Raw genomic sequence first — 18,652 nt, forward strand, 5'->3', positions numbered from 1 at the left:
GTTCAGACTCAAGTCTCACTTGTTCAAGCTTGCATACCTTACCTAACTCTATTTTACTTGTACTTTACTCTGTTTTAGTCTTTTGTATATGGTATTTCTTGTTTTTCTTATTGCCTTGTAATTTTATTGTGCGGTGTCCTTGAATGCTGAAAAAGGCGCCTATAAAAAAAATATGCATTTATTCATTGTTTAATCTCATAAGCACAACTTAGTATGTCAACTTCAAATCATAAAACAAATAATGCAGAAAAATAAAATGGAAAACACAAAGTTTGGTGGAAATAAAATGGTTTCATGGGGCCCAAAATGAAAAGGAAATCTACTCTGCGGAGTTTAATTGTGAACAGTGTTTGCATGTTATTTACCCGTCCCTCCAGCTTCTGAATGATTTTCTTCCCTCCCTTCATGGCCATCTGCTCCGCCTCCTCCAGTCTGCCGCTCATGTCCTTCATCTGGAGCTCCAGGCTCTTCTTGACGCGCTCCAGATGCATGATGTGCTCCTGCTCCACACGCAGCTCCTCCAGCACACGCGCCGTCTGTGGAACCGGCAGCACAGCGTCAGACTCAAAACAGTCACAGGCCTTTCTCTCAGTGCTGTGTGTTTGTGTGTCTGTACCTCACATGCAGACTTCTTGGCCTTGTCGTTGGCTGATCTGAGTTCAGTCTGCAGCTCCTCGTGTTCCTGTGTCAGCTGTTGGACGTCCACTTCCAGCTTTCGCTTCCCACTGGACACACACTGGTACTGAGAGCACAGAACATCTCTGTTTAGTTCAGTTCACTTCAAACAGTAGATAGTTCCACATTAGCAGGTAAAAACAAACAAAAAAATAAAAAGGCAATCATTTGCATATTTAAAAAAAAAAAAAAGACAAACAATCTGTTTCTTGTATTGCAATTCAATTCTTTAAAAAAATATAAATACAAAAAAATGGTACGGCAAAGTTATAGTTCTGTAATAAGCACTGAATTATGTATAAAATACCCACACGTAAACACACACAAAATAAAATAAAATAAAATAAAACAAAACAAAATAAAATAAATAGATTGAGGCACTGCAAAGTACAGTTCTATAAGAAACACTGAACACTGTTTCTTGTATTGATATTATTCTTTAAAAAATATAAATACATAAAAATGGCACGGCAAAGGTATAGTTCTGTAATAAACACTGAATTATGTCCAAAAAAACAAACAAAACACAAAAACACAAATAAAATAAAATAAAATAAAATAAACAGGTTTTAGGTTGGTAATCCACGTTAGAAATTAAAGTTTTATATTTGCCCTGGAAATAAAAACATTTGATTGTCGCAAAATCATTTTCACTACATAATTATTGTGGCCAAAGAATTCATGATAGCAATTTTATTATATTTACAGAAAAAAGCAAATTATTAATAAATAAAAAATATTTATTTGATTTATTATTATTGAGTACTCAGTGTACCAATGTCATTTTAGTATCATTACAATACTATTAGAGTTTTTGATAATATTTTGAATTAGATTTTATTTGAATATTTTCTGGTTCATTTTACTTTAAGCTTAAGTCATTCTGTTGTTAGTTTTATTTTATTTTTTTCAGCTTTTTGTTGGAATATGTCTATATAATTTTATTCACTTTAATTACAATTTTAGTTGTTTTAGTAAGTTAAAATACATCAAAATGAGAAATGTTATCTTGGAAACTAGCTGAAATAAAAAGTTTTTTATATTTAATTTCAGTTAACATTTATTTTATGATTTTATTTTATTGATTTATGGTTTTAGTTTTAGTTTACTATAATAACCCTACTTTGGCCTTGTTCATTTCTGAGTTTGTGAAAGTATTCCAAGGGATTCACTGAGAAGAAACAAAGATTATGAAAGATTCAGAGGCATGAAATTTCTAACTATTTGAACGAGCATCATTATAATAACATTTTAAATGACTGATATGATAGAGTTAAGTGTGTCATCGTGTCGAGTCCATCAGCACCTGGCTGTCGAGTGTGTTGTATTTCTCTGCCGTCTCATGCAGCTCTGTCTCCAGGCTCTTGCGAACTCTTTCTGCTGCCTCCAGCGCGGCGCGGCTCTCCTCGCCCTCAGTGACCAGCAGGGTGCAGCGGCGCTCCAGCAGCGTCTGCTCCTCTCTCAGCTCCTCCTGCACACGCGCCTCCTCCTCCAGCTGAGCCTGGAGCTCCTGCAGGAGACACACAGAACCTCCGTTCATACATGTGCATGTAAAACACATACATCAGCATGTTCTCCTGCAAGAACTTGCACCTTGATCTGCTGCTGCATCTTCTTCACGGTCTTCATCAGCTCTGCATTGTTCTTGTTCAGCTGGTCCACCTGAACCTCCAGTTCATTCACATCACTCTCCATCTTCTTCTTGACCCGGGCTGCCTCCGTGCGCGCCTTCACCTCCACATCCAGACTGGCCTGCAGAGATTCCAGAGCCCTCTGGTGGCTCTTCCTGAAAACAACAAACTGTTTGACTGCCTGAACTGGATGTTTTGGAAATGCTTTATTGTTACAAACACTGCTTAAAAAAAAAAAAACAGTCTAAGCTGGTTTGGTGTTCTTAGTTGGTCTGAAGGTCGTTGCTGATAGATTTTAGGTTTTCAGAACTGAGAATTGTAACATTGAAACCATTTTTATGTTGCTTTTGAATTTAACTAAACTGAATTAAACTGAATTGAAATGAGAACTAACCAACCAGCTAAACAAACTGGACACCAACCAGATCAAGCTGGGAGACCAGTTTAAACCAGCAAAGTATTTCTAGTAGGTCTGCAAAATGATTAGTTGCGATTAATCGATTCAAAATAAAAGTTTGTTTGCATACTATATGTGTGTGTACTGTTTGTATTTATTATGAATATATTAGTGCTATTAGTCAAATCGATTAATCACGATTAATTGCATCTAAAATAAAACATTTTGTTGACATAATATATGCAAATGTGTGTGTACTGTGTATATTCATCATGTATATATGTATATATATATATATATATATATATATATATATACACACACACACACACACACATACATGCATGTATATTTAAGTAAAATATGTTCTTTATATACTAAAAATATTTAAATATAATATCGAGTATATGAATATAAATATACACATGTAAATAGATGTTAATATTTTCTAAACATATACTGCATGTATAATGAATATACACGGTATAAATCACATATATGATGTAAACAAAAGCTTTTATTTTTGATGCGATTAATTGCGATTAATCGTTTGACATTTATATGTAAAATACTTATATATAATATAAATTATATACAAGTGTTTACATACAAACACATACAATACATACAAATAATGTATTAAATATAAACATATATGTGTGTGTATTTATATATCCATTATGTACAATGTACACAGTACAGACACATAGTATGCAAACAAACTTTTATTTTGAATTGATTAATCTCGACTAATCAATTTACAGACCTAATTTCTAGCTGGTTTTAGATGCAGAAATAGAATTCTGTAGGAGACCATGAATTATGTGAAACAAAACCAAACCAAACCAATATATATATATATATATATATATATATATATATATATATATATATATATATTACAATATATATATTGCTGTTAGAATGGCCAAAATAATTCACATTAACAATATTATCAATATCAATAATGTCTATAAACCTTTTTTTAAAATAGAATAAAATAGCATAAAATAAAATCAAGCAATTCACAGTTAAATTTATATTTAACCTTGTTATTTTTTTCTCCTTTCTCCCCCCAATAAATCACACTCAGAATACTGTTTTAAAAACAAAGATTTGGAAGCTGACAGGTTTAAGTTGCATTAGAAGAGAAATTCGCAATGTTTTAGGAACCAGATAAAGTTACTTACCATAGGAGTTATCCCATGTTAGTTAAAAGCAGGAAATAAAGGATGAAATGTGAAGATGACATTGCTGATTAAAGGCAGAAGACATTTTTTCACAGAGATCATATCATGCAATTTTCCGAACTACCACCATCTGCCAAACCCTTTAACACACACTCATCTCAGTGATATCTCAGTGATATCATGATATCATGTTGACAGAAGTAGGAAGCACTGATCATACCTGGTGGCCTCAAACTCCTCTTCTTTTTCCTGCAGTCTGCGCTCCATGTCTGATTTAGCCTGAGACACTTCCAGCTGAAGACGCAGAACCTTCGTCTCCTCGGCCTATAGAAACGCACAGACACCACACCTGAGTCTTCTCTGAACCACTAGATGGCACCAAACTCACAACAAAACTTTTCCTAAACGCATGCTTTTCACTTTTCAGGTGGAAATTTGCAGACAGATTCTGTGCTAATTTGATCTGAGACTGAATGTTATAGATTTATGTGAAAAATTCGAATTTTTCAAATTAATTAACATATTTCTAGACAAAGGTTGTTCAGTTTTGTTCAAGGTAATGTAAATAAAAGCAAAAATTAAATAAATAAATAGAATTTAGTATGCAACTTGATTTAAAAAACGCAATCACAATTTAGTCTGCAAATATGATCATTTATAATAACAAAATGCTGAATTATTTCTAAGTAATATTACTACAATAATTCCTCTCAGCCACTGCCTATACTTTTAGAGGCTGAAAATGACTACACTGCAAAAAATGCTATTCTTACTTAGATGTTTTTGTCTTGTTTCCAGCCAAAATATCTAAAAATTAAATCAAGATGCTTTTCTAGACAAGCAAAAATTATTGTCTTGTTTTCAGAAAAAAGAAGACAAAATTGCTTAGAACAAGCAAAATAATCTGCCAATGGGGTGAGCAAAATAACCACATTTTAAGCAGAAAACAAGATTATTTTGCTTACCCCATTGGCACATTATTTTGCTTGTTTTAAGCAAAAATGTACCTAATTTTGAAATCTTTTTTGAAAACAAGACAATAATTTTTGCTTGTCTTTGCTTGCTTGTCCTTCTTGATTTAAGAATGAGCTGGAAAGGCTGGAAACGACAAAAAATCTAAGTAAGAAAAGCATTTTTTGTAGTGAAAAAGAAAATATAATGAATTAATTCCTACATATGTTCAAATCTACATCTTCAAATGGATAATAAACATATCAAGAGTTTCTTAACGGGTTCCTCTGCAAAAACACACACGCTTCTAAGTGAGACTCAAGCAGATGTAAAGCAGCGCTCCTCCATCTGCATGACCGTCATCCATCACTGCTGTCAGCTGGACGGCCGACAGACCACACAAGCGGAGGTCGCGGGGTCAGCGGCCACGTCATGACATGTCATTCTCAAAAACACAGACTTACCACAGCTCCACTTATCATCAACTGGGATCTTAAACCTAAGTCAGAAGGTGAACGCTTCTGCAGTAAAAACATGACAAGCATGACAGGATTCTTTCATATTTACTCTGGAGACTCGCTGGTGCACATCCTGGTGATTAAAACTGCTTAAGACTGCTTTGGTTGTTGGAAAATAATGCCAGGGCTTAGTAGTGGTTTTAATAGTGCCATTATCGCTGGTAACAGTGTGCTGTTTTAATGGGTTTTTGTAGGCCAAAGATCATATTAGCTCAGTGTTTCTGAACACCTAGTGAGTTGAAATCAGTCTTTCTGATTAAAATAGAGACTGTGGGTAAATCTCATGAACATATGTGTGGGTTATTTTTCACCAAAAAAAAAGGGGAAATTATATTTTAAATAAACTTTTGTCTTTTTAAACAAATGCAATGAATATGTAACAAATGCAAATTTGATTATAAACTGAAAGAAGTCTCTTCTGTTCACCAAGCCTGCATTTATTTGATCGAAAACACAGTAAAAATTGTGAAATATTATTACAATTCAAAATAGCTATTTTCTATGTGAATATACAGTAAAATGTAATTTATTCCTGTGATCAAAGCTGAATTTCAGCATCATTACTCCAGCCTTCTGTGTCACATGATCCTTCAGAAGAACTAATTTGCTGCTCAAAAACATTTCTGATTATTATCGATGTTGAAAATGTTGTGCTGCTTCATCTTTTTGTGGAAACCGTGATACATTTTAATTTTCAGGACTCTTTTCGTGAATAGAAAGTTCAAAAGAACTATTTATTTGAAATAGAAATGTATCCTTGACGAATAAAAGTATGTAATTCTTATAAAAATGTATTTACATTACAGTAATGTATAGCGTAATCATCGAACAGAAAAAGGAAAATCAGAGTATTTCTCCAGACCTCTAACGCTGCCTCTGACTCCTCCAGCGACGCCTGCAGCTCTTCTTTCTCCATCTCGATTTTCTTCTTCATTTTCTGAAGCTCATGGACGCTCTTCCCTCCATCTGACAGCTGGTCGGTAAGATCCGCAACCTCCTCTGAAACACAAATGCACAGAAAAATCAAACACAACACGATAAGGCAGAATTAGTTGATTTAGTATTTCAGGAGAATTCTGTGCAGTTGCTGAAGCATCCATTATTGAGCCATTCTCTCCATCCATTATTGAGTCAGCTTGTTTCTGTTGGACTGTCTTCCTCAACTAAATATGGTCTGAAAGCCACAGCTATTCAAACCGAACCCATAATGACAGACAGAGACTGACAGTCCCACATTATGCTGGCTCAGCTGTACCGTAATCTGTTTATATGAGCTCTGTCATGTTTGCACAGACCGTCACACATGCATCTTCACTAAAAGTTTGAAACAAACATATTGGGTAACAATGAGACGGTGACAGACATGTCAGCGTTACCCTGTAAAGCCTTGTTTTCCCTGCGGAGAGCCTCGCTCTGCTCCATGGACTCCTCGTAGGCGGTTTTAAGCTTGAAGAGCTCCGCGGCATGTTGTCTGCTCTCCTTCTGACAGCTCTCCACCTCCGACACCAGCTCCTCACACTTCTGCCTCCAGTCGCTCAGCTGCTTATCCAGCATCCGCTGCTTCTTATCCAGCACTGCGGCCACATTATTCGCCTGCAGGAGGAACAGTGCAGAATTGCTTGTCAAAACCTCCTGAAAGTCGACGTTCATAAGACCAGTTAACAGCTGAGGTAGTGAGGTCTTTCATGAAAAACTATCTTAACAAGATGTCTTTCATGAAAAACTAACTCGTGACTGTCTGGAGTCAGGTCTCTTATCAGACTATCAAACCTGTTAGATCCCTATATAAACAAACCTTAAAAATTTTAGATAAGAAATCAATCAGATGGCATCATTGTAACATTTTACAAAAATACAGTTTGCTTAGTTTTGACAATTTTATGAATCTGTCTCTTGTTAAAATGGTTTTTAAATGTGTCAATAAGCTTGCTCCAGATGTTATATGCCAATTAGTAGTAAAACAGAGTAGTAGAGGGATCTCTACAAGAGGTGCAACTACACAGAACTGTATGGTGCCTAAAAGAAAAACTAAATTTGCTCAATCCACGTTTTCAGTTAAAGGGACACTGCTCTGGAACAGTTTGCCACTTGAACTGAAAATGCAAACAGAGTTGAACATTTTTCTGAAAAATATCAAAAAATGGTTCAAACAAAAACAGGTTTGTGAACATTGATGGCGTTACACAGTCTTCGATTTCTGTTATGTTTATTGAATTTGTAGTTGTTATTTATTTATTTTTTTTAAATTGTATTTTAAAAGCCTAACCAGGCACTGGGGCTGCAAATTAGCCATTGGCTAGAAGCCTGTATGTAGAGCATCTGTAATGTTATTCTGCATTGTCCCTGTTAAATAAACAACTAAATAAAAAAATAAATATTGTGTTTTAAGTAGAGTGGGATGCCCACCTGGTTTTGGCTGCTGGTAGATTCACTGAAAATATTGATTTCTCAGTTTTAACTGATTCTCATTTTGATGAACTAATATTGATTCTTAAACTCCAATTTATGCCATTTTTAGTGGATGCATGAACAAAACATGTTACTTTTAATATGAAACAGTCTCAGCTTTCATATATTATGTCAATTTGACAGATGGCTGTAGTAAAGTGATCATCTCTTCCTCTTTACTACTAGTTATAGTATGAATGAGCATCAGAAGAAACAGAATAACTTAATGAAATGAATCATGAATCATGTAATCGATCAATCAGTGATTCAAATGCCGAAAGATGTCAATAAAACAGCTTGAGATCAAGCGTAATGTCACCTTTACCTCAGAAAAGACATTTAAAGGAGAAGCTCACTTCCAGAACAAAAATGTCTTTCTTTCTTCAGTCATAAAGAAATTATGTTTTTTTGAGGAAAACATTTCAGCATTTTTCTCCATATGATCAATTAATATGGTGCCCCGATTTTCAACTTCCAAAATGCAGTTTAAATGCGACTTCAAACGATCCCAAATGTGGTTGTAAACGATCCCAGCCGTGGAAGAAGGGTCTTATCTAGCGAAACGATTGGTTCATTAAAAAATACAATTTAAATACTTAATAATCTCAAACGCTCGTCTTGCCTTTCTCTCCCTGAACTCTGTGTATTCTGACTCAAGACAGTTAGGGTATGTCAAAAAACTCCAATCGTATTTTCTCCCTCAACTTCAAAAATCATTTCAAAATCATCCTACAAGCTGCAGAAGTACTGACCCAGTCTTTGCAATGTGAACATGCAAAGAAGATCAAACAAAAAAGGTAAAAGAGTGATATAGGACAATTTTGAAGATGAGATGAGAGTTTTTCGACATACCCTAACTGTCACAAACTGAAACAATTTTCAGGGATCATTTGGCAGTAAAAAGTATATAAATTGTATTATTTTAATGAAAATAACCGATCATTTCGCTAGATAAGACCCTTCTTTCTCAACTGGGATCGTTTTACAAGAATAATGCTGAAATGTTTTCCTCAAAAAACATTATTTCTTTACAACTGAAGAAAGAAAGACATGAACATCTTGGATGACAAGGTGGTGAGTAAATTATTTGTAAATTGTTCTGGAAGTGGACTTCTCCTTTAAGGTGGTAGTTCAGAGAAACTAAAAATCTGAATGCATCAAGTTACATTGAATTCAGTTATTCAGTTCCTTTTTTACAGTGTATGTGTGCAGAAAAGGTGTTTGCTATTAAAAAAAATGTGAATATTTCACCAGTGTGCAATTATTTCTGGAGGGCTTTTGTAAGCATGGCACTGCTTAAATTGCATTGACGTGTCATATTTATGCGTGACAGTTTTGTGTTCATCTGTGACGGGCTCATACCTTCTCCAGATCCACACACAGCTCCTCCACCTCTCCCTGCAGTCTCTGCTTGGTTTTCTCCAGACTGGAGCACTTGGCCTGCGTGGCCTCCGCTGCCTCCTCGGCCTCCTGCAGACGGGCCGACAGCTTCTTCCTGCAACAGACACTCGTTACACACATGCTCTGTCTGAACAAACTGAAGGTGTTTGGTGAGTGCTGGTCAATTTAACATCATCTACAGAAGAACGGCCTGCGCCTAGATGTTCAAAAGAAATCTGACTGGATGTTGTCTACTGGATTTTTTTTTTTTTTTTTTTTTTTTTTTAAATCATGCAGCCCTTCCCTATTCCCATCCATATTTTTATTCTCATATCCCTGAACCATTCTAAATGTTCCTACAGGAACAACAAAGAAAATCACTGTTGAGTAATGCATACTTGGCTTCTTCCAGCTCGTCGCTGTGCTGGATGGCATCAGCCTCATGGCGGCTCCTCCAGTGTGTGACGTCGCTGTTGAGTTTGGAGACGAGACGCTGCAGCTCCTGTATGCTCTCCTGCTCCTCCTCCAGCTGCTCCTTCAGCGTGTCACACTCCTGCCGCAGCGCGGACAGACTGCTGCTCAACAGCGCTTTAGCCTGACGACAGACCGAATGTCACATAATCACTCAGGCATCTCTGCAAAACAAATTTGCTTCATTTGAGTTAGATTGGTTAACTGCACACACCTTGACCTCCTCATCAAACTGTTTCTTGAGTTCCTCATGTTGGGACATCAGCAGAGCTTTGGTTCGGCTCAGGTTGCTGCCCTTGTTGTCCATCTCCTCCATCTGCCTCGTCAGCTCATTGTTTTCAGCTGCAAAAGCAGGTTTGAACATTTCGAAAGCATTTTTTAAAAAAAATAAGTACAGTTAACAACTGTTTAACCAGATTAAACAGCCCATTAAATCAAAGTTGGAGTGGTTTGCGGCTTTAGTTTGTGTGTGTTACTTCTGAGGCTATACTAAAAGTGGACAAAACTGATTTTACACTAATTTTACACAAAATTTTGAGTCTTGTCGGTGTCAATAGCCAACCTGGATCGAACACGTCCCATTCTCTTTTTATTGTCTGATCATAATAAAGGCTAAAATGGCCAAAAAAAAAATGTAGTCTTTATGTTTTGTTAAAATGTTGATGACTCATGTTGCACTCAGGGGCGTGTCTAAATTGTTGTCCAATCAAATCATAATGAAAATGTCCCCTCCTCCTAAAATCATCAAGCAACCGCAAATTCATTTTGCTGACTGTGTAGACTAAAGTACATAAAATAAGTAAATAAATAAAATGGGTAATTCCGGGATATAGAATTACATGATATAAACCTGCAACTGCAAGACATAAAGCCATAAATAAAAGAAATACAGTTGAAATTGAGAGATACGAAGTTGCAGATACATGAAATAAAGTTCAAATTATACAAAAATATTTTTTTAATTTAAATTCTCTAATTATATGAAATTGTGGTATTCTACCATTCAAAAGTTTCTGTATGATTTTTTAAATGTTTTGATTAAAGCCTCTTCTATTCAGCAAGGCTGCATTTTTTTTTATCAAAAATATTGTAAAAATTGTGAAATATTATTACAATTTTAAGTAAGTGATTGCTATGTGAATATATTATAATCTGTAATTTATTCCTGTGATCAAAGCTGAATTTTCAGCATCATTACTCCAGTCTTCAATGTCACATGATCCTTCAGAAATAATTCTAATGAGCTGATTTGCTGCTCAAGAAACATTTCAAATTATTATCAATGTTGAAAACAGTTGTGCTGCTTCATATTTTTGTGGAATTGTGGAATTTATTTTTCAGGAATCTTTGATGAAAAGAAAATTCAAAATTTATTTGAAACATAAACTATCACTTTTGATCACTTTTAATGCATCCTTGCTGGATGAAAGTAAGTATCAATCCCAACATGTGAAGTGTAGAGTGAGATCTTCATTAGTGACCTGTGAGTCTGTTCTTGGCTGCTGTAACCTCGTTCACAGTTTTCTGCAGGTCTTCATTTCTAGTGTTCGCATCACAGAGCAGCTCCTCTAGTTTCCTCATCTGAGTGTCAGTCGATGCCTGATGTTACATAAGATCATACAGCATGACATTAGCTTTGATCAGTGGCTCAGCAGCTCACCCATGGTTTACCTGCTCATGTCACACAAACCTATGAAAGGCCTGAGATGAGACCAAACAAATCCTACAGCAACGATTTACGGAGATTCAGGTATAAGTTTAGTGGTAGACATTTATGTCTTTCAAGCAAATGAAGCAAAATGAATTTAAAATTGTCCTTGCTGAATCAAAACAGATTTGAAGAAATGTAGCATTACATCACTTGCTGCTCACCAATGGATCTTCTGTAGTGAAAGGGTGCCGTCAGAATGAGAGTCCAAACAGCTGATAAAAACATCACAGTAATCCACAATTAATCCACACCACTCCAGTACAACAGTTAATATCTTGTGAAGCCAAAAGCTGCATGCTTGTAAGAAGCAAATCCATCATTTAGAGGTTTTTAATTAAAATATGAGTCCTTAATCTATAATAACACTTCTGCCAGTGAAAAAGTCTGACATCAAAATCCACCCACGTATTTGTTAAGAGCTGTTTTGGCTTGTAAACGGTGCTTGATCTGTGTAAATTTCTCTCCTGATTCAGACCAGACCACTTTTTCACTGGAGGAAGCGTTATGATGGATTACGGACTCGTATATTGGTTAAAAACGTATTAATGATGGATTTGTTTATTGTGTTGTTTTTATCAGCTGTTTGGACTCTCATTCTGACGGCACCCATTCACTGCAGAGGATTCGTTGGTGAGTAAGTGATGAAATGCTACATTTCTCCAAATCTGATGAAGAAACAAACTCATCTATATCTTGGATGGCCTGAGCATGAGCACATTTTCAGCTAATTTTCATTTCTGGCTGAACTATTCCTGTCTTCCAGCCAGGCCAAGCTGGTGTATTTGGTTCAACAGCTGACATATCCCAAAACCCCTTTAAAACCAGTAAAACAGTCCAACTTGTCAAGATAAGTTCTCATAAAAGATTTTTTATTGTGATTTTTGGTGCTCAGAGCATCAGGAGAGTCTGAACGCTGTACATCTGCAGCAGTAAATGCTCTCCTGAGGAACTGAGGGTGTTTAGAGCTGACCTTGGCTTTCTGCAGCGTGTCCAGTGAAGCTGCCAGATCATCCACCTCCAGCCTCAGACTCTGTTTTTCTTTCTCCAGTTTGGCCCTGGTTCTCTGCAGGCTCTCGCACTGCTCTCCCAGCTCCGACAGAGCATCGCCGTGACGTTTTCTCAGTGCGGCAGACACCGCCTCGGCCTGCACCGACGACTCCTCCAGCTCCCGTCGGAGACGCTGCAGCTCCAGCTCACGTTTCTTATTCATCTCCATCTACACACACAGAATACGACACAAAAAAGTACAACTGCATGTTTTATACTAGCGTTCAAAAGTTCGAGGTCAGTAAGATTAAGAAATGAATACTTTTATTCATCAAGGACGTACTAACTGATCAAAAGTGACAGTAAAGACGTTTATAATGTTACAAAAGATTTCTATTTCAAATAAAAGTTCCTTTGAACTTTCTATTCATCAAAGAATCCTGAAAAATAAAATCACTGTCACAGTTTCCAAACAAATATTGGCAGCACAACTGTTTTCAACATTGATGATAATCAGAAATGTTTCTTGAGCAGTAAATCAGCATATTAGAATGATTTCTGCAGGATCATGTGACACTGAAGACTGGAGTAATGATGCTGAAAATTCAGATTTACATCACAGGAATAAATTACATTTTACACCGTATTCACACAGAAAACAGCTTTTTAAATTGTAATAATATTTCACAATTTTTACTGTTTTTAAAGTATTTTAGATCAAATAAATGCAGCTTTGGTGAGCAGAAGAGACTTCTTAAAAAAAAAAAAATAAAAAGTAAAAAGTAAAAATAACAAAAATCACACTGACCACAAGCTTTTGAACAGCAGTGCATAAAACAAATCTTACTTTCATATTTTCATAAGTGAAACAAAAATGTGATTTTATTATGAAATCCAATTTCTGCCTCAACAGAGTATAAAAAATACTGAAGAATTGAACGGGTGTGTGTTTGAAGCATGTAAAAATATACAATTAAATTTGATTTACTTTAAAAATTGGTTCAAATATTCCATTTATGCAGCTATAAACAATCATAAACAGTGTTTTCTGTACCTGAGAGGCCGTGGCTCCTCCTGCTTCCTCCAGTTTGTCTGTCAGATCGTCCAGTTCACGGTTCAAATCAGCGCGTTGCTTCTCCACCTATGGAAAAACGCTGTACATTCACTCCCAAGCACAACAGTCAACAGTCATCATTATACAACAACATCCAGCTTGCATATGTAATAACTGCAGGTACAAATACTAAATCTATATGCTCTTCTTTGAACAGAGATGTTTTAGAGACGATCCACATGCAGGTCGGAACATGAGTGTGTATGAAGAGCTAAAGCAGCCCTGATGATAGATGTGGGGAAGTGATTAGAAACAACCATAACAGAGTCTAGTCTAGACCCTCCTAGTGTCTGGATCACTTACATTACATTACAGAGGGCAAAAATCAAAAACATTAGATCTTTAGTGGATCCAAGAGCCTAAAGGCAAATTCATAACACTTTAACAAAACACACATGAAGGTTTGTTTGTTTTCAAATCTAGAGCTGAACTTGTTGTTTAACAGCAATAAAAATCCTCACTGCTGTTCAACAGATGCTTAAAGCGAACAAACAACACATTTGTTTATGCTACAACACATGAAAGCATATCTTGAACGCAAAAACAGGTTTCTTCATTTATTCTCCAGCTGCTTGCGATATAATAGCCTGCTGTGTCAGCTCAAACGACGAGAATGAGAATAAATATAAGCACGCAAAAGTGATTAATGCGCTAAAAGAGACAGAATCTGTCAAAGGTGAAATGGTGAGAGGAATCACAGGCCAGAACAGAAGCTGGTGATTTGACATATTTCACCGCAATAATGTAGGTCAAATAAAACAATTATGTTAACACGCTCAGCTTTGAGATACGAGATAAACGCTGCACTCCAAATAACTAGCACAGCCACTGAGTGTCCAAATAAGTTTATTATAAATTAACTTTGGAATATATTAGTTTCTTTATCATTTCGAAACAATGTTTTGCTTGAAATGTGTGTTTTAAAGTGCCTCTATTATGCCATTTTGAATACTGACTGAATCTTAGAACTGCTTTGAAGACTCCCAAACCAATATTTGGAACCTTAAAAATGGCATAATAGGGGCACTTAAAAAAAAGCCTTTTTTGTGGCAGATTTTAGATATAGTTTATGTTATATATAGTGTTTCCAAAGTCTTGGAAATATCTGGGAATATCTAAAATGTGATTTCCAGGCCTGAAAAAGTCATGTAAATTATTACAAATCTTAAATCCAAATCTAAAATCAAAACGTTTCTATTCTCAGTTTCAAAATGTTACTGTTTACTGGAAATTACTGTTTGTGAGAGCTAAAAAAAAAAAAAAAAAAATCAAAAAAAAAAATAAAAACACTGGAAAAAACATTCGTTAGTCAGGGTTCTGTCAGGGTTTCTGCAAGTTTTATCAAGGTACATTTAAGACTTTTGTCAATATGTTCTTGCTCCGAAAACCAGTCATTATCTGGTGTGACCACCATTTGACCACCATTTGACACATCTCCTTCGCACAGAGTTGATCAGGTTGTTGACTGTGGCCTGTGGAATGTTGGACCACTCCTCTTCAATGGCTGTGCGAAGTTGCTGGATATTGGCAGGAACTGGAACATGCTGTCATATACGCCGATCCAGAGCATCCCAAACATGCTCAATGGGTGACATGTCCAGTGAGTATGCTGGCCATGCAAGAACTGGGATGTTTTCAGCTTCCAGGAATTCTGTACAGATCCTTGCAACATGGGGCCGTGAGTTATCATGCTGCAACATGAGGTGATGGTCGTGGATGAATGGCACAACAATAGGTCTCAGGATCTTGTCACGGTATCTCTGTGCATTCAAAATGCCATCAATAAAATGCACCTGTGTTCGTTGTCCATAACATACGCCTGCCCATACATAACCCCACCGCCACCATGGGCCACTCGATCCACAATGTTGACATCAGCGAACCGCTCACCCACACAACGCCATACACACTGTCTGCCATCTGTCCTGTACAGTGAAAACCGGGATTCATATGTAAAGAGAACACCTCTCCAAAGTGCCAGACGCCATAGAATGTGAGCATTTGCCCACTCAAGTCGGTTACGACGATGAACTGCAGTCATGGCGAAACCTCGATGAGGATGATGAGCAGGCAAATGAGATTCCCTGAGATGGTTTCTGACAGTTTGTGCAGAAATTCTTTGGTTATGCAAACCGATTGTTGCAGCAGCTGTCCGGGTGGCTGGTCTCAGACGATCTTGGAGAGGAAGATGCTGGATGTGGAGGTCCTAGGCTGGTGTGGTTACACGTGGTCTGCGGTTGTGAGGCCGGCTGGATGTACTGCCAAATTCTCTGAAATGCCTTTGGAGACGGCTTATGGTAGAGAAATGAACATTCAATTCACGGGCAACAGCTCTGGTGGACATTCCTACAGTCAGCATGCCAATTGCACGCTCCCTCAAAAAAAATGCCATCTCTGGCATTGTGCTGTGTGATAAAACTGCACATTTTAGAGTGGCCTTTTATTGTGGCCAGCCTAAAGCACACCTGTGCAATAATCATGTGGTCTAATCAGCATCTTGATATGCCACACCTGTGAAGTGGAAGTAGTCTTAGATCTTTGAGTTCAGCTCATGAAAAATGGGGGCAAAAACAAAAGTGTTTCGCTTATAATTTTGGTCAGTGTAGATAGATAGATAGACAGATAGATAGATAGCATATTGTTAGCATGTTGCTAGCATGTTTCTAGCATTATTAACATGTTGTTAGCATGGTTTAACATGAATAGCATGTTGCTAGCATGTTTCTAACATGATTAGCATGTCACTATAGCATGTTTTAGCACGACCAGCTTGTTGTTAGCATGTTTCTACCATGATTAGAATGCTAGCATGTTTCTGGCATGATTAGCAAGTTACTAGTATGTTGCTAGCATGTTTGTAACATGATTAGCATGTTGTTAGCATATTTTTATATAGCACATAAGTCAGATCAGTTTGAAGATCTAGGCTAAGTTTGGAGTTTGTAGAGTTAAAGCTCTGGAAGGAGTTAGAATAATAATTATATTCTAGAATATTCTAGAATAATAACCTAGAAGAAAAAGAATAACAATAATAAGTTTAAATAGAATTTCAGTAAGTAATCTTTCTCATTTTTCAGTGCAGACATCAAAAATCAGAAATCAATAAATGTTTTACTTGAGAAGTGCAATGACAGACAATAAGAAGTCTTGTTTTCTGAGAAACTGATCCAAATGAATGAGTTTTTGATTAAAACAAGAACAAATATCTGCCAATGGGCTCAAGTTTTCATTCCCCATTGACATATTTTTCTTGTTTTAGGCATAAACTCGCTTCATTTTGATCAATTTCTCAGGCTTCATATCTTCATTTTGCATCTCAGGTAAATGTATCTTAATTTAAAAATGTTTAGATATCTGCATTGAAAAACAAGGTAAAAATATTTTTTTGCAATGCATGCAGCATTGCTATAACTTTATGAATTTAAGCCTTTCTGCTCTGATTTAAGATCTTCAATTGTGAAAGACTTTTTAAGCCTTGCAGAACCCCTGTCTGTATATGTAAAGACATTCATATTGTAAACATTCTGAAGCATCATACTGTATGTGTTCGGTCTAACAGTGATATATATGTGTCAGGACGCACATGTGTGTGTTAGCAGTAGATGAGGGCTTGAATTCCTCTGTGGAAACCTCTGGAATACAATGCGATGCGACTGATGCTATCTGAGAAAACAATGGCGCGTCTGTGTCGGATCCTCTGGAGTTCTATGGAGGCAGACGTGTGATAAACGCACGCATGTCGGTACTTGACTCTCACACTCGCCACCCAACATGAAGACATCTTCACATCCACAGCCACGGGCCATGTCACTCCGTCAGACAATATTCCTGCTCTGGTTTATGAGGCTTTCTGTAGCTTACAGCAGAAGATCACAGTGCTGAATAATGTGACCTTTAACAGGTTTCTGTCTCCGGGAGCTCAACACGAGAGGCTGTGAGTGCTGGAGTCAAGCCATCGCTTCCTATTGACATGAAGCCCGTATGTGTATGAGGTACAGTGCTTTTATTTTAGGACATGTACAGGCATCACTACCCTAGAAACCGCTGAATGAAAATTAATAACTTCAATCAGGAAATAACAGCCTTCAAGGAGTCGGAAATATCATATTTATGAGTGCACAGAACATGAATGATCAAACGAAGTCAATTTACGAGTAGGAAATTTGAAATTCTAGATGATACACAAGATGTGGTGTAAAAGTGGTGTGTGGATGTGAAATGTGCTGCAAATTAATCTGTAATTTTTATTCTGCAAAAAATATCACTGATACAAAATTCTTGATTATTTGACATTATAAATATTATTTTTCTGAGTGTGTAATGTCATAATAACGTATAATATTTTTTCTAAAAGAATAAATTTGTAATAATAAATATTGTTTTTTTTTCTGTGTGATGTCATAATAATGAATACTTTTTTTATGTGATGTCATAATAATGAATATTATTTTTCCTGAAAGTGTGATGTCATAATAATTAATAAGTGTGATGTCATAATAATGAATATCATTTTTTCAGAAAGTGTGATGTCATAATAGTGAATATAGTTGTTTTTTCTCAGTGAATAATGTCATAGTATTATATTTTCTGAGTCTATGATGCCATTATAAAGATTTTTTTGAGTGTGTGATGTTATAATAATGGATAAATATGGATATATTGGATATATATTTAACAAATATAAATTTTATTTGAGTGCATTACGTCATAATAACGAATATTATTATTTACAAGTGTATGATGTCATATTAAATATCATTTTTCTGATTATGACATCATACTAATTTTTTTTTGTGTGTGATGTGATGATACTAAATATTTTTTTCTGAAAGTGTAGTCATAATAATAAATATAGTTTTTTTCAGAGTGTGTAACAAAGATTTCTTCTTTGTTTTTCTGAGTGTGTGATGTCATAATAATTTTTTAAGTGTGTGATGTTGTAATATTGTATATATTTTATAGCAACATTAAACCATATTTTCTTTTGAGTTGGTGATTTCATGTCACCTCAGTGACAAAGGTCAAAGATCAGAGTTCAACTGCATGCAAATGAGCATCACTGCAATACAGCAACTGTGCAGTCGAGTTGAAAAAATAGACTGAGCAACATAAAGCCTGAGACCTTCAGTGCATTTTTCATGCTGAATGCGATCATACGCTGACAGACTGCTTGAAGAGT

General features: G+C 36.1%; 1 protein-coding gene across 3 annotated transcripts in view; it reads right to left on the reverse strand.

Moving 5' to 3' along the window:
* The window catches only part of LOC127173814 (myosin-16-like), a 63,308-nt gene that overhangs the window by 5,297 nt on the left and 39,359 nt on the right, over positions 1 to 18,652 (reverse strand). For all 3 annotated transcript variants that reach the window (XM_051123818.1, XM_051123816.1, XM_051123817.1), the window contains 13 exons: positions 13,414 to 13,500; positions 12,343 to 12,588; positions 11,143 to 11,260; positions 9,876 to 10,003; positions 9,589 to 9,785; positions 9,173 to 9,305; positions 6,739 to 6,955; positions 6,225 to 6,361; positions 4,114 to 4,217; positions 2,269 to 2,461; positions 1,982 to 2,185; positions 617 to 742; positions 366 to 536 (listed from right to left, as the gene is read on the reverse strand). In XM_051123818.1, coding sequence (XP_050979775.1) covers positions 366 to 536; positions 617 to 742; positions 1,982 to 2,185; positions 2,269 to 2,461; positions 4,114 to 4,217; positions 6,225 to 6,361; positions 6,739 to 6,955; positions 9,173 to 9,305; positions 9,589 to 9,785; positions 9,876 to 10,003; positions 11,143 to 11,260; positions 12,343 to 12,588; positions 13,414 to 13,500 — 2,061 coding nt within the window. The remainder of the gene's footprint in view (positions 1 to 365; positions 537 to 616; positions 743 to 1,981; positions 2,186 to 2,268; positions 2,462 to 4,113; positions 4,218 to 6,224; positions 6,362 to 6,738; positions 6,956 to 9,172; positions 9,306 to 9,588; positions 9,786 to 9,875; positions 10,004 to 11,142; positions 11,261 to 12,342; positions 12,589 to 13,413; positions 13,501 to 18,652) is intronic.

Source organism: Labeo rohita, chromosome 12 (genome assembly GCF_022985175.1).
Source record: "Labeo rohita strain BAU-BD-2019 chromosome 12, IGBB_LRoh.1.0, whole genome shotgun sequence".
Lineage (NCBI taxonomy): Eukaryota > Metazoa > Chordata > Actinopteri > Cypriniformes > Cyprinidae > Labeo > Labeo rohita.